Genomic DNA, 17,037 nt, shown 5'->3' with positions numbered 1-17,037 from the left:
CAGAGACTGATGTTGCTGCGTAAGCAGAGAAGGAAATACAGGAAGAGGAATGGGCTCCCTGGAGCTGAGTTGAAGTAGGAGGGAGAACCAGTGTTGCCTGGGCCACCGAGGGGCGATGAGAATCATGGTGGCTCTGTCCTTGCGGAGTTTGAACAGGGTCCGCAACATCAGAGGAAGTGGAGGGAAGGCATAGAGGAACCGATCCGTCCAGTCGAGAAGGAATGCATCCGGGGCCAGACGATGTGGAGAGAAGAGTCTGGAGCAGAACTGGGGCAGCTGATGGTTGTGAGGAGCTGCAAAGAGGTCCACCTGCGGAGTGCCCCAGCGAGCAAAGATGGAGTGGAGAGTGGGAGGATCCAGGGTCCACTCGTGAGGTTGAAGGATGTGGCTGAGCTGGTCGGCCAGGGAGTTCTGTTCGCCCTGGATATAGACCGCTTTGAGATAAAGATTGTGGGCTGTGGCCCAGGTCCAAATTCGGAGGGCCTCCTGACAAAGGAGACGAGATCCGGTGCCGCCTTGCTTGTTGATGTAGTACATGGCGACCTGATTGTCCGTGCACAGGAGAAGAACCTGAGGATAGAGAAGGTGCTGGAAGGCCTTGAGAGCATAAAACATGGCTCTGAGTTCCAGGAAATTGATGTGATGTTGACGCTCCTGAGGGGTCCAGAGTCCCTGGGTGCGTAAATTCCCTATGTGAGCTCCCCATGCATAGGGGGAGGCATCTGTGGTGATGATCATGGAATGAGGGGGCGGATGAAAAAGGAGGCCCCTGGAAAGATTTGAGGAGTTCAACCACCATTGAAGAGATCGCTGAAGAGACGATGTCACAGAGATGGGATGAGAAAGAGGATCCCTGGTCTGTGACCATTGGTTGGCGAGGGTCCATTGTGGTATCCTCAGATGGAGTCGCGCCAGAGGAACTACATGGACTGTCGAGGCCATGTGACCCAGAAGAATCATCATCTGGCGAGCAGGGATGGATGGTTGGAGGAGCACCTGTCGACAGAGGTGAAGCAGTGTCCGGTGCCGGTCGGCAGGAAGGAACGCTCTCATGAAGTTGGTATCGAGAAGTGCTCCGATGAACTGAAGGCGCTGCGTGGGAAGCAGATGCGACTTGGGATAATTGATCTCGAACCCCAAGAGATGGAGGAAAGAGATGGTGTGGTGAGTTGATTGCAGCACAAGTGGAGAGGTTGTTGCTTTCACCAACCAATCGTCCAAGTAGGGGAACACTTGTAGGTTGTGGGACCTGAGACAGGCCGCTACCACAATCAGGCACTTGGTGAACACCCTGGGTGATGATGCGAGACCAAAGGGTAGCACTTTGTACTGATAGTGGTGATTCAGTATCTGGAATCGGAGGTAGCGATGTGAAGCCTGATGGATTGGGATGTGAGTGTAGGCCTCCTTGAGGTCCAGGGAACATAGCCAGTCGTGTTGAGACAGAAGAGGATAAAGTGTGGCAAGGGAGAGCATCCTGAACTTTTCCTTGACCAAACACTTGTTGAGGTTCCTGAGGTCGAGGATAGGACGAAGATCCCCTGTTTTCTTGGGTACCAAGAAGTAGCGGGAGTAAAAACCCTGACCTCTTTGGTCTGGTGGAACTTCTTCGATGGCATTGAGAAGGAGGAGGGATTGGACCTCCCTGAGGAGGAGTGGAGTTTGGGAGGAGTGAGAAGCAGACTCTACGGGAGGATGGTCTGCAGGAAGAGTCTGGAACCTTAGTGAGTATCCGTGACGGATGATGTTTAGAACCCACAGGTCTGATGTGATGGCCTCCCAGCGTCGTAGAAAGATGGTGAGGCGGCCCCCGATAGGTTGAGGCAGAGGCAGCGAGGGTTGGAGACTGGCTATGCCCTGGAGAAAGGAGTCAAAAGGGCTGAGGAGGCTTAGTTTGAGGGAGAGGCTTGGCTGTCTGGTGAGATTGCGAGCGAGCCTGAGTGTGTTGTTGTTGTTGTTGGCGAGGCCGACGAGACTGCTGTTGAGGAGGATTAAGTGGCCTAGCAGAAAAACGACGTTGGTAAGAGGACTGAGGTCTGTATGGTCGTGTTGGCGGAGTCTTCTTTTTAGGCTTAATGAGGGTGTCCCATCTCGTCTCATGAGCCGAAAGTTTTTGTGTCGTGGTATCCAGAGACTCCCCAAAAAGTTCATCACCAAGACAGGGCGCGTTGGCAAGGCGGTCCTGGTGGTTCACATCAAGGTCAGATACCCTCAGCCAGGCAAGGCGTCGCATGGCCACTGCCAGAGCAGAAGCTCGGGAGGAGAGCTCGAAGGAGTCATAGATTGAGCGTACCATGAATTTCCTAAGCTGAAGAAGGGTGGAAATTTGTTGCTGAAATAATGGAACCTTGCGTTCAGGGATATACTTTTGCAGAGCAGAAAGTTGTTGTACCAGATATTTCATGTAAAAAGAAAAATGAAATGAGTAATTGTTGGCTCTGCTAGCCAGCATGGCATTCTGGTACAGGCGCTTTCCAAATTTGTCCATTGTTTTACCCTCTCTGCCAGGAGGGGTGGAGGCATAGACACTGGAACCATGAGATTTTTTGAGAGTGGATTCTACCAGGAGGCTCTCATGTGGCAACTGGGGTTTATCAAATCCTGGGATAGGGATGACCCGGTATAAACTGTCCAGTTTCTTAGGGGCACCTGGAACAGTAAGGGGATTCTCCAAATTTTTATAAAACGTCTCCCGTAGAATATCATGGACGGGGAGTTTGAGAAATTCCTTGGGGGGTTGATCGAAGTCCAAGGCTTCTAGAAAGGCCTGGGACTTCTTGGAGTCGGACTCAAGTGGGATGGAGAGAGCCCCAGACATCTCCCAAAGGAATTTCGTAAATGAGGACTGCTCGGGTTTGGAGGTGGATTCAGCCATGGAGGGTTCCTCATCAGTGGAAGAGGCATCCTCCTCGGTACCGAGTGGGGATTGCTCCCATAAGTCAGGGTCCCTGATGGCCGGCTCAGCATGGCGGGTTTTAGAAAGGGACTTGCCAGATCTCATGGATACGGTGCCGGGAGATGAAGACCGGTGCCGATCTCTGTCCCGGGAGGAGTGGTGCTGATCCCGGTCCCGAGACGATTGATGTCGATCCTGGGGCCGGGAGGGGTCCTCCGCCGCGCAGGTCTGGAGTGTAGGCTGTGCCGATAAGACCGGCATCGAAGTGTTCATCGGTACCGAGGAGGTGGCCACTGGCGTAGTGGTGCGATGCTCGAACCGGACCGGTACCGGAAGGAGTGGTGCCAGCAGGGTTGGAAGCAGTTCCTGAAGCTGGTGCTGTAGCTGTTCCTGCAATTTGGTCTGGAGGATGGCCGAGATACGGTCCTCCAATGGGGGCACCGGTACCGTTTTACTTTTCTTCGGTACCATAGGTGCCGCTCTACGCTCCGGTGATGAGGTGGCCGATGAAGAGGCACTCACCGTTATCGGAGTGGAGCGCTTACGGGACTTGCGGGACGTCGGAAGGACCGGTGTCACCGCCGTGGCAGGAGGGCGCTCGAGGGAAGTGGAAGGCTTCTTAGCCGGCTTACCTGGCGCTATCGACCCCGCAGAAGGATCAGGTGGTGTCGATGTTGACGGTGCCGATTTCGGCGGTGCCGTCGACGTCGGGGTCGGATCCATAGCAGAACCGGTGCCGAAGAGGAGATTCTGCTGGATTTGTCTATTTTTAAGTGTGCGTTTTTGGAGAGTCGCGCAGCGGGTGCAGGTGTCAGCCCGATGTTCCGGACCCAAGCACTGTAGGCACCAGTTGTGTGGGTCCGAAAGGGAAATCGGGCGTGCACACCGCTGGCACTTCTTAAAACCCGGCTGGGGGGGCATGAAGGGGAATACGGCCTCCGCGAAATCAAAGCCGGAGGCTTGTATGATGGCAACAGGCCCCGCCGGGGCCGGTTGAAAAATAAAGGAAAAAAGAAAGTTGTTTTTTTTTTTTTTTTTACCAATTAGAAAGAAAAGAGAAAACCCGAAGGAAAAAAGTAGAAAAAATCAGAAATAACGCGAGCGGGAAGGCAAAAAAGGAGTGTTCAACAGCCGTTGAAACCACATGCGTCTTCTTCGCTCCGCGGAAACGAAGAAACTGGAGACCACGCACTCCTCCGTCGGGCGGGAAGGCACTCGCGCATGCGCGGTGCGGCCAACTAGAACTTTCTAGTTAAAAAGGTCCGTACCGGGGCTCCGTCGGTGACGTCACCCATACGTTAAGAATATGCTGCCTGCTTGTCCTGGGATAAGGCTCTTCGTCCGACGACGATGCATCCTCCTCGGTACCGGGAGGGGATTCTTCCCATAGGTCTGGGTCTCTGACATCGGTGTGTGCGTGTCGAGAGACCGGAGTGGAAGGCTCGGTATGGTGAGTTTTAGACAAAGACTTGCCTGAGCGTACCGAGACGGTACCGGGGGATGAAGACCTGTGTCTGTCTCGGTCCCGGGAAGACCGGTGCCCTGTTCAGTCCTGAGGAAGATCGGTCGTCGTCAAGGCGATAGTCTCGGCATGGGTATGGAGATGCGACGCCGAGAGAATGGGCATGGAGGAGTCCAAAGGTACCGATGGAGTGGATACCGGTTGGACGGTGCGGGGCTCGGGCCGGTCTGGTACCGAAAGCAGCGGTGCCAAGATAGAGGGCAAGAGCTGCTGAAGTTGCTGTTGGAGTTGTTCCTGCAACTTATCCTGGAGGATGGCCGCAATGCGGTCATCCAGGGGTGGCACCGGAACCACTTTTTTCTGTTTTGGTTCCATGGGTGCCGCTCTACGCCCCGGCGATGAGGAGGCCGATGACGAGGCACTCACCGATATCGGGGCGGAGCGTTTTTTGGGTCGGCGTGGAGCCGAAAGGACTGGTGTCGCCACCGAGGTGGGAGGGCGCTCAAGGGTGGAAGGCTTCTTAGCCGGCTTACCTGGCGCCGGTGGCGCCGATGTCGTTTCAGGCGGTGTCGAAGTGGTCGGTGCCGATTTCGACGGTGCCGCAGGTGAAGAAGTCGAGTCCATAGCCGGGCCGGTGCCGAAAAGTAGATTTTGTTGGATTTGACGATTCTTCAAAGTGCGTTTTTTAAGAGTGGCACAGCGGGTGCAGGAGTCCGCCCGATGCTCCGGTCCCAAACACTGTAAACACCAATTGTGTGGGTCAGTGAGGGAGATCGGGCGTGCACACCGCTGGCACTTCTTAAAACCCGGCTGCGGGGGCATGAATGGGAACACGGCCTCCGCAAAATCAAACCCCGAGGCCTGGATAGTGACAACAGGCCCCGCCGGGGCAGAAACGAAAAATAAAGCAAAAAAGAAAGTTGTTTTTTTTTTTTTTTGTAAACTGAAAGAAAAAAGCACCCGAAGGTGAATAAAACGAAAAAATAACGCGAGCGGGAAGGCAAAAAGAGAATTTCAACGGAGTTGAAAAAACACACGTCTTCTTCGCTCCGCGGAAACGAAGAAACTGGGGACCACGCACTCCTCCGTCGGGCGGGAAGGCACTCGCGCACGCGCGGTGCGGCCAACTAGAACTTTCTAGTTAAAAAGGTCCGTACCGAGGGCTCCGTCGGTGACGTCACCCATGCGTAAAGAATATGCTGCCTGCTTGTCCTGGGATAAACCTTGTTTCCCTGACTGTCAGCGGCTAGGGAAATCCGTGTGGGCAGTAGGAGAAGCCCGGGCTTTCCCACTGTCTACAGCCAATGAGCGGTGCGCACACACGAAGGGGAATCCTGCTCACTGGCACCCAAGCCAATGAGGATTCCCCCTCACAGTAGCTGGACAACTTCGTGCACACGCCGGCCATGTTCACTGCTCGTTGGGCACACAATGAATGCTATTTCAATCCCTTTAAAGTGCTACAAGGGAAAAACAAAACAACCAGTTAATAATAAAAATCAATTAAAGCTAATTAAAAGCTTCCCTTCATATCTGCACTGACTCAGGATGTTTTGTTGTTTGTTTTTTTGAAAGCACAACTTTAACTCACAAATGAGCAGACCCTAAAGGTTCTCAAAACTCCTCGGCCCTAGAAAAATACTAGAACCCGCAGAAAAACCCAAAATCTGCACGCGAGCAAAACAAAAACCCGCAATCACCACACAAAGACAGACAGGATGGGGGACTATACCAGTCTACAGGCTAACAGAAAGAAAATTAGCAGGTAAGAACCCTGACTGACTTGCCCATCAGAAAGGACTGGAAGGCTAGCAATGCCAGACAGATGACTCTGGTCTCCAAGATATTGACCGACCAAGAAGCCTCCACCGTAGACTAGGTGCCCAGAGCTGAGTGACCAAGACACTCAGCTCCCTAAGCAAGAAGACTGGCATCCGTGAGTAGCACCGTCCACTGCAGCTGATCCAGACTCGCCCATTATACAAGATAGGGGATCTGGAGCCACCAACGAAGACTGCCTCAAGCTAAGCCCAAAAGCAGAACAGGGTGATCCAGATTGTGCCTCTGAGGCGACCACCTCCGAAGAAGAGCATACTGGAGAGGACGCATGTGGGCCCAAGACCACCTCATGACATCGAAGGAAGCAGCCATTGACCCCAAGACTTGGAGGACACCGGGACGCCATAAACAGGTGAATCTGAGATTGCAATTTGTTTACCCAGGCCTCCAGAAGGAAGACCTTCCCCAAGGAGGTGAACAGCACACCTAGATACTCCAGGCACTGAGAGGGAGACAGCCGGTGCTTGGCAAGGTTGACTACCCAGCCCAGCAACTGCAGAAATTCCACAATCCGAATCAACCAGTCGTCAAGGTAGGGATAACTAGAATGCCCTCTTTTCGCAATGCCGCCACAACAACCACTATCACCTTGGTGAACATCTGCGGAGCCATGGCCAGACCAAAGGGAAGTGCACAGAACTGATAACGTTGCCCCCAGTTCGCAAAGCGCAGGAAGCGATGATGGGAGGCTCGAATAGGAATGCGCAAGTAGGCCTCAGTCAGATCTAGAGTCAGAAACTCACCTGGCTGAACTGCCAGAATCACAAACCGCAGAGTTTCCATGCGGAAAGAAGGCACGTGAAGAGCCCTGTTCACCCCCTTCAAATCCAGTACCAACCTGTGCCCCATTCCTGGGGGGGAACTGGAACCACCGCGTGGAGATCTACCAATATTTGAAGGGTCTGGCGAAAAGCCTGCTGCTTCCACGCCACCTGGGAGGGAGAAGCGAGAAAACGGCAAGGAATGGGCAAACTCCAGAGCATAACTGTCCCGAATCACCTCCAGAACTCACTGATTGACGTGATGTCTGCCCACTTTGGATAAAAATCCCTAAGCAGGGCACCCACCGGAACCAAGACAGACGCCGGCAAGGAGTCATTGGGCAGGACGGGCTGCAGGGGATCCAGCAGGGGCGCTACCAAAAGGACTGCCTGCACTGGAAGAACCTGCCTCTAGAGAGCCCAGGAGACTGAAAAGAGGCAGCCCCTCAACCAGGACAGAAGCAGCAGAAATCATGCCCACGAGCAGCCCCACCTCGAGCCAGCGGCCTAAGCCTATCCTCAGGAAAACAAGGCACTTTAGAATCAGTGAAAGTCTGAACCAACTTGTCCAGGTCCTCACCAAACAAGAAAGATCCTTTAAAAGGAAACTTTGTCAACTTAGCCAAATCCACCAACCAAGCGCAAAGTCACAAGGTACGGCGAGCTGCCACTGCATACGCCAACGACTTGGCAGAAGCTCATAAGAGGTCATACATGGCATCTGAAAGATAAGAAGCACCCAATTCAATCTTTGCCACCTCACGCTTGAGCAATTCCCAATCCTCAGATTGTCAAGCACATGCTGTCAAGCACATGCTCGGTCCAGCAAAAACATACCTGAGACACCAGTCCGCCTCACATTGCCACCTGGACTGCCAGAGCTGCCACATCAAAACTCTGTGTAAGGAGGGACTCCAGTTTAAGCTTCTCCAGGTCCTTCAAGGCCGCACTGCCCTCAACAGGCACGGTATGCCTCTTAGAGATGGCCGAGACCACCGTGTCCACCACAGGCGACTTCAGTGTCCCTATCCCCTTCAGGAATAGGATACAGGCGGGCCATGGAGCATGCAAAACAAAAAGGGAGCTTCCGGCACCTGCCACTGTGCAAGCATAATGGACTGAATATCCCGATGCATTGGAAAAGAGTGTGAAACAGAGCAGATCCCCTTAAGCAAGTGGTCCACCATACACGGGGGCCTCCAACTGTGTCCTCAAAGTGCAAAACTGAGGAGGCCTGAAGAATTAGCTCATGAAGTGTTTCCCACTGAAAAATGCGCACCACAGACACATCTTTGCCAGCAGAGGGGTGCTCAAACCCCCTCGCTGATGGAATCTGAACCCCCAAGAGGATCCTGGAAATCTCCCCAAGGGTCCAAATCCTCATCAATAACATCTTGCTCCTCTGGGCAAAAATCCTCACCTCAAGACACCCTCAGGCACTTGGACAAGAGAGGAGTAGAGGGGACAAAACTGCCGCTGCCTGGGGCCGCATCGGGAAAGACGTCGAGGGAAAGACGTCGAGGGAACCCCCTCCCACCCCCCGAGACCCCCGGAGTGGACACAGAACCTCCAGCCACCAGCACATAAGCTTTGAAACTGAGGAAGACTGGATTGCAAGAGGGGAAGTTATCCTGATATACAAATTTGTTCTCAGTCTCCACCTGCTGGTAGCAGTGAGGTATATAACCAATTTGTAAGGACTATACCAGTCTACTAGGCGATACAGAAGATATTGGTATTTAATCTGTGGCATAGTCATGGGGGGCCTTAGAGACCTGGGCTCAGGCCTCCTCCAAAGCTGCAGCACCTGTTCAAATGACTGGTGGGGTAGCCAAAGCCAGTGCCCATAAAATCTATTGCCTGAGTCACCCACTCCATATCATACTGCCTCAGGAGTAAGAAGTCAGTGGTATGCATCCAGCCACTGATGCTGGCTCTCCCTGAGCATACACAGTTCATGCATGAATTGAGCATGTTTGGGGAGTGAAAGTCAGTGGCTGGAGGCATACTGCCGACTTCCTCACTCCTGAGGCAATCTGAGGAGAAAAGGGGCAGCTTTGGCAGTGGATTTCTTCAATTGATGGGGCTGCGACATTCCCACAAGCAAAGGTATGATACCTAATGCAGGGAAGGCAATGTGCTCCCTTTCCCCACCCAAAACAAAAAAAAAATATGACTGTTGGCTACGTCCTTGCCTTTAATTATGCAATTAAAAATATTAATCAAAATGCAGTCCTAGCTTCAAACAGTACTGACTTTAAACATTATGATCATACCATAATAAATGTACATACATTACACAATTTGATAATTATTTTAATGATGCTACCTGGAATCCTTTCAGCAGCACAAACTAAAAAAAAGACTTAATGTTTTAAAAGAAACATACCCACAAATGTTATTTTTGCAGTGAGTAGTTTCTTTGGAGGTATGGTTTTACTTTTGCTTATTGTACTGTTAGTTGCTATGGCTACTGGCTTCACTGGCGTGGCAGCTGCAGTGACTGAAGAAGCTGGTTTGCTCGGTGTGACAGCTGTAGAACCCGATCCAGAATTTGGCAAGACTGGTTCTATGGACGGAATAGGCTTGCCCAGCTTCGTGTGCAACTTGATGACCTAAAAGCACATCAATAAATCAAAAAAAGGCAGGCAGCTCAGATGAGCCATCAATTTCAGACACCTCAAACTACAGTAAAACTGCACACATCCAAAGAAACTGTATTTAGGAACAGAAATGTATTACAAATATGGCTTTTATACCTATATTATACAGTAATAGAGTAGATGATAGCAAAAAAGAAGTTACTTACCATAACAGGTGTTATCTGGAGACAGCAGGCAGATATTCTCACAGATGGGTGACATCATCCACGGAGCCCAGTACGGACAATATGAAAAGTGAACTGTCACTTTAAAACTTTTAAAGTGCTCGCAACTATCCGCACCGTGCATGCATGACTGCCTTCCCACCCGAAGAGGCTTGCAGTACCTCAGTTCAGTAAGCAAGCTAAGAAGCCAACCAGGGGAGATGGGAGGTTATGGTAATTAACTATGCTTTATCCCAGTATATTCTCACAGATGGGACTCCCTAGCTTACTGCAATGGGATGGAGGGAGAGTTGGCCAATTAAGAGAATAGATTTTGTAACACTGCTTGGCCAAAGTGAGACGTGAAAGTATGAGCTGAGGACCAAGTAGCTGCTTTGCAGATTTCATCAATGGGAGTCCCGCGAGAACTGACGGCAGCCATTCAGAGAGGCACGGGACCAGGCAGACATGTGAAAAGCTCACACATGTCTTGTGCGCCACTCTGCTGCTGCCGGAAGAGATCAGCAGCCGTCCAGCGAGGCAGGAGCACGGAAAGCGCACTAGACTGCCGGGATTTAAAAAAAGGTATCCGGGGGAATTGCCTACCGCTAGACTTGCCCGGGCGGGGGGGGGGGGGAGAAGGAGCTGCCTACCACTAGACCTGCCTTGTACCCTGTACCAACCTACCACTAGATCACCAGATAGTGGACAGGATACAGGGCAGGGTGGTGGGCAGAATTTTTCTTTGGGTTTTCCTCCTCTACAGGGGGGTGCGTCCTATGGTCGGGTATGTTTAATAGAACGAAAAATACAGTACATGCTGCAAGCCAAATGGAGTTAGTTCTCTTGGTTACAGGGCATCCCAATCTGTTAGGATCAAAGGAGATGAACAGTTGAGATGTTCTGTGTGGCTTAGTGAATTGTAAGTAATAAGCCAAGGCTCGTTTGAAGTCCAAGGTATGAAGCCATATTCCCAGGTGCGAATATGGCTTTAGAAAGAATACTGGAAGCACAACTGATTGATTTAGATGAAATTCTGTGACTACTTTAGGCAAGAATTTAGGGTGGATGCGGAGAGCTACCTTATATGATGGAAAACTGTAAAAGGTGGGTCCAAGACCAAAGCTGGAATCTCACTCACAGCACACGCCACTACAGGGAAGGAAGCCATCGACCCCTGCCTGCCGGGCGTGTGAGCTTCGCTCCGCCTCCTCCCCACAGCCAGCTGGGAGAGGAAACTTTTCTTTAAATTCTAGCGGCAGTAACGGCGCGCAGCCATTCGGCGCGCCGGCAAAGGCGTACGACACGCACCTTTGCGAAGCAACAGCGCGAAGAGACGGAGGACGCTGATCTAGAAAACACAAATTACTCCAGCAGCCGACTCACCAGCCCTGCATTGAACCCTCAAGAGAGCTCAGCTGCTGTCCCAGCCTAGAAGAGCTGAGAGGTAAGGAGCCGACTTCTTCTCTTCTCTCTAAACTCTAACGCTAGAAGCCACATCAGGCCCCAACTCTACCAACTTACCAGCCCTGCAAAGAGCCCACAAGAGAGCACAGCTGCAATCCCAGCCCAGTAGGGTAGAGAGGAAGGGAGCCGCCTTCTTCCTCCCTCTCCACAGACTCTATGCCAGAAGCCACTTCAGGCCCTAACTCTACCAAACCCAACAGACCAACTACCTCTCTACTGTATTACCCCTCTTCTTATGCCATAGCGCCTCCATCCCACTCCAATCTTCCTCCAATATAGCTCCAACCCTTTCCGGAACCTCCACCTCATGTCTAGCTCTCAGGCAGAGGCAGAACTACCCCCTCACACAATAACATAATGACACCCTGCACAACAAAACTCATGCACGTCCTCTTACTACTCTTCCTGCTCTTAACAAATTGGAAAACGGCAGGGTACTATATATCCCCAATCCCAGTTATGATAGAAACCTACAGACATCTCCAACTATCCAGGAAACTCCACTCACCCAGAAATCTGATAGACTGCTCAACATTCACCCATAAAAGCATCCTTCCCAGTTGGGGAAAAAGACCACCTCCTAAGCCAAGGACAACAGCTCACAACCCCCATCCACAACCAAAAAACTTCCTCCACCCAAAATGTACCTCCAATCTCCATACAATGTACACCTCAATAGCTTGTGCATATATGAACATTAGATCGATTGGCCCAAAGGCAGACCTAATAAAGGACTGGATAGTTAAAGAACAGCTAAGTTGCCTGTTCCTAGCCGAAACTTGGCTTACCTCCGACTCAGACCCCTTCATAACAGAATTCTGCCCTAAGGGATACAAATTAGAGATGGTCTGCCAAGAAAAAAAGCGAGGGGGAGGTTTGGCCATCCTAGTCAAAAACAACCTCAACATAAAAGTTCTAGACAAATATTCTATTCCCCACTTGGATCTTCTAGCCTGCCAACTATCTGATGATACACTCAAAGGCACCATGACCTGCATTCTCTGCTACATAACACCAGGAAAATGGATCGCCAAAAAACAAGTACTCGAAGACTTCATCTTCCAGAACTCTCTAACGTCAACACATAACCTGCTCCTTGGAGACATAAACCTCCACCTAGAAGACCACACCTCCAAACAAATTGAAAATATACTCTCATACCTCAAAGCACTAACCTACCAGATTCTTAACCCTCAACCCCATCAACTAGATATTGCTGCATACATGACTCAACACCCTCACACACTTGAAATCCACATCTCAAACGGGGCCTGTCACCCCTCCCTCTGGTCAGACCATTATAAATACATCTTCAACATCAACTGGACTCAATGCAATAACAAACATTAACCCCTCAAAATCCCCTTCAAAACCCGCCAAAAAATCAAACCCACCACATTCTGGGACAAAGCAGACCCCGCAATCGATACCATAGACCCCAAAGAATTCATATCCCAATGGTGAACCTTAAGTGAAACAATCCTGAATGAGCTAGCACCAGTAAAATCAAAATACAGAATCTGCAGACCGTCTGACAAATGGTTCGATACCAAACTTCTCCAACTCAAAAAGCATTGCAGACAACTGGAAAGAGACTGGAAAAAAAAGAACCAAGAACACACTAAAATAGCAATGGAGAAGCCTAATCAAACAATATAAGATCAAACTCAAGGAAAAACGAAAAGCTTACTACTCCAAACTGGTAGGCTTGGAGGCCCTAGACACAAAAAAAACTATTCAAACTAGTAAAAAACCTCACTGATACCAAACCTTTCCTAGCCGCACAAGGAAACCATCCACTAACAGCTACCCAACTTGCAGACCACTTCAAAAACAAGATTACTAAGATCAGGACCACCTTCAACAATACACGCACACACCTCGACAAGATAATAACAAACCCTCTTTCTGCAGTAAGGCTCTCAACTCTGCTACCTTGGTCACTCTCCTATGCACCCCATTGATAGTGACCAGAAGTCCAAAGGGGAACAGCCAGCACATTAGCTTTCTTTAGCACCTCCAAAAGTGGCCAGAATTCCCTACGTTTCTGTAGGGTGATGGCTGAAAGGTCTTGAAAAATTTCAACCCAGTGAGTTTTCCATTGGATAGTCCCCATGTCTCTCGCCTTCTGCACCAGGTGCTCCTTTTCTGGGAAATGATATACTTTCTGGGTCCCAGGGTCCGATGCGCCCTGTCCACCCTTCAAGGCCCTCACCCCTGACGCAAATTCCTCCTCCGCCCCAAAACATACTGATACAGCTCCTGCATCACTTGCCTGATGTCTCCGAATTCCTCCGTATCTGGGACACCGCGGATGCGCACATTGTTACGCCTGGAGCGATTTTTCAGGTCTTCAAGCCGAGACTAGCAATCCACAATGTCTTTCTGTGCTGTCCCCACAGAGTACGAAAGTGCCTGGACCACCTCTTCATTTTCTCCAATCCGCCTCTCCGTGTCCTCCCTCCCAACCAAGTCAGCAAAGTTCTGCCGGACCTCCTTAACTGCCTCTTTGATCTTCCCCTCTACAGCCACAACCTCCAGCTTGATATCATCAGCCCATTTCTGCAGGTCTGCTTTCGTAATAGCCCCTGCCTGGTCCGCCCTTCGCAGCTGCGGGGAGGCTCCAAGCTCTGAATCCTCCTCGGATGCACTCTCGCCGGACTCACGCCCCGATGCTGCGGAGGTCCCGCGCACACAGCCCAGGCCTCCTTTCTCACTGCTATCTTCCAGCGTTCTGCCCACTTTCGATTTTTTCTTCGCTGGTATAGCGGTATCGCAGCTTGTTCCACCAATCTCTGGGTCTCAGCCAAGGCCCAATGCGCGCTTGCTAGATGGGGGAAATGGGAGGCTAATCGCTGTGAGGAGTCACAGCTCAGTCTCTCTAACCCTCCATCTCGGTCAGCAATGTCACTGGAAGCCCCTCTTACGCTTTAAAGTCTGAGATCGACATGATGAGGATCGACAATACCTTGATCATTGATGTGTCGAGAAGAAGCATCAATGTGATGAGTGAGTATATTGATATGGAGATTGATGCCTGGAGGTTGTACATCGAGATGGAGAACGATGATTCCTCATAGGAGAGTCCGGAGGAGTGCGATGCTCCAATGGATAGCTAACAGCAGTACCTTGTAACGCTATGCTCAAGCTGGGCTGGTACCGAGGGAGTCGATAGTAGCACCGGCAGGCAGTGCAGTTTAAATATATCACCAAGCTCCCTCTGAAAGAACTAATTGAGTCTCTCTCGAAACGAAGGCACCAGTACTGATGGCCAGTACCATTGATGCAGCAGATTGTCTCAGAGTGGGTGAGCTCGAACATGGAGGAGAGACAACCTGTGAAGCTGGTGAGCAGTGGCATCATTGTTTGGTCTGCATCAAGGGACTCGATGTTGCAGAGACCTGTGACACTGGTTTGGAAGCAGATGGCTTCTTAGCTGGCTTTCCCGATGCTGGAGTTTTCGATGACAACAGCTGAGAAGATCTAGCGGTGTCCATGTTAGTGCCGAACAACTGCATCCGCTGAGCACGATGGGCTTTAAGTGAGTGCGACTTTAAAGATGAGCACTGAGAACAAAATCTCGCTGCTGTGTCCCAGGCCTAAACACTGAAGACACCAGGTATGAGGGTCAGCTATAGAAAGAGCGCTAACACCTACCACAATTCTTAAAACCCGTCAAAGATTTTGACATGGACAAGAAAATTAATTCAACAAAATTAAACTCAATTTTGATGAAAAAAATGCCCAGAACACTTCAAACAAGAACAAATGAAAAGAGAAGAAAAATACGCGAAGCAGGAAGGCATCATCAACTGAAAGGAGTTAAGCCAAAAAGATACTTCTTCACTCCACAGAAAACAAAGAATTAAGGTACTGCGAGCCTCTTCAGGTGGGAAGACAGTCATGCATGCATGGTGCAGATAGTCGCGAGCACTTTAAAAGTTCACTTTTCATACTGTCCATACCTGGGCTCAGTGGATGACGTCACCCATCTGTGAGAATATACTGCCGGATTATCCTGGGATAAAGACCAAAATGGTTTAGCTTAATTTTTTCAATAAGATGGTTAAAGGATGTAGCAGCTATTCCATGTAGGTTGCCCCACAATGCCATGGTTTAGGGTTGTATATTTTTAATAGGCATAACTTTAGAATATTTATACAAGAGTGCAGAAGCACAAATGTTTAAATTATATATGACAGTCTGAATATCCATTACCTTTTCCCATTTCCTGTGAAAACTGAAATAAGTTTAACTTAAATATTATGTTTCTATGTTTCTATAATTCTCTATAGATTTCCTAAAGTTAGGTATCGGGATGATGCATGCCAAGCACAAATTCTATATCAGCAATTGCTGTTAAAAAACACTAGTGTACTGTAAGTCTGCTGTTATACGCTTAACTTTAGGCACAAGCACTTATGCTGGCTCAATGGCTTAGGCCCAAGCTAGTATTCTATAAGCTTTGGACCCAAGTGTGGGCATGCCCCTGACCTGTTTCTGCCCCCTTCAAGATCTACAGCCACCTTGCATTTATGTGCTTTGGATTTTGCACATAGTATACAGATTACCAACTTAGGGCATCTATGTGCAAGACTGCTAATTGATGTCAATTAGTGCCAATAATTGATTGGTACTATAATTTGCAGCTCATTGATTTTACATGCATGCGTAACTACCGTATATACTCCAATATAAACTGAGATTTTTAGGCCAAAAAATGAGCCAACAATGGGGGTCTCAGTTTATATTCACATCCTCTGGTCTGCGCACCCCTCCGCCCCCGGACCTGTTGCAGGCCTCCCATGGGCCTGCATGAAGCCCTGTAGTCCAGCAGTGAGCCAGGATAGGAACGATCCTTCCCGCATCCTGTCCCGGCTGACTCTAAACCACCCCATCTCCCTGACCCCTGTAGACCTTACCTTTAAAGCCCTAGTGGTGAAGCAGGGCAGGAGCGATCTTCCTATGCACCTGCCCTGTGAAAGCCACAATCAAAAATGCCTGCTGTGAGTTCCCATTGCAGTCTCATGGCAGGCATTTTGATGGTGGCTCTCAAGAGGCATGAACGTAAGAAGATCGCTCCTGCCCTGCTTCACTGCTAGACCACCAGGGTTTTAAAGGTAAGGTCTACAGGGGTCAGGGAGATGGGAAGGAGGCGGGGTGGTTTAGAGTCAGCAGGACAGGACACAGGAAGAATCGCTCCTGTCCCGGCTCACTGCTGGACCACCAGGGCTTCAGGCAGGCCAGTAGAGGGCATTGAGGGCTGGGTAGTAGAGGGAAGGAGGGAGAGAGGAAAGGAAGGTAGGGCACTTGAATATAAAACACACACACACAACCCACCCCCATTTATATTCAAATCAACTTTTCTTCCTCCTTTTGGGGGGGGGAGAAGATTATTTCGGTTTATATTCAAATATATACGGCAATTGTATTTTATAATTTGTTCACTAAGTGTAAAGTATAATTGCAAAATCAATAATGCAAACAACTAGCGCTAAATGTACTGCTGACCAACAACTGAACTATTCACTTTAATCATTATTTGAATCACTTTTCTGATTTGCTTTCTAAAAGTCTATAAATTACCTCTGTAACAGTGTGATCACCATTTCCAAACCTTCTCAATCTACCACTACTAATTCCTATTGTCTGCAGGATAAGGGTAAAAGGCAGTGACATACGTCACAGTAGAAGCCCTTCATAGTCATTTTTGTTGCCATTCTGTTATGTTTAAATGTAGTATACCATAATTCTTGCTCATCTATATTATTTCAAGCTGACTACATGCTATTGTATGTGGTATTAT

At 49.8% G+C, this 17,037-nt stretch overlaps 1 protein-coding gene across 2 annotated transcripts in view; it reads right to left on the bottom strand.

The window, feature by feature from the left end:
- The window catches only part of ZFR2 (zinc finger RNA binding protein 2), a 353,820-nt gene that overhangs the window by 225,475 nt on the left and 111,308 nt on the right, over positions 1-17,037 (bottom strand). For both annotated transcript variants that reach the window (XM_033954204.1, XM_033954205.1), the window contains exon 7: positions 9,348-9,573. In XM_033954204.1, coding sequence (XP_033810095.1) covers positions 9,348-9,573 — 226 coding nt within the window. The remainder of the gene's footprint in view (positions 1-9,347; positions 9,574-17,037) is intronic.

This window comes from Geotrypetes seraphini, chromosome 8 (assembly GCF_902459505.1).
Source record: "Geotrypetes seraphini chromosome 8, aGeoSer1.1, whole genome shotgun sequence".
In the NCBI taxonomy this organism is placed as follows: Eukaryota; Metazoa; Chordata; class Amphibia; order Gymnophiona; family Dermophiidae; genus Geotrypetes; species Geotrypetes seraphini.
The sequence above is the reverse complement of the archived record's forward strand: the minus strand, read 5'-3'. Positions and strand labels throughout refer to the sequence as shown.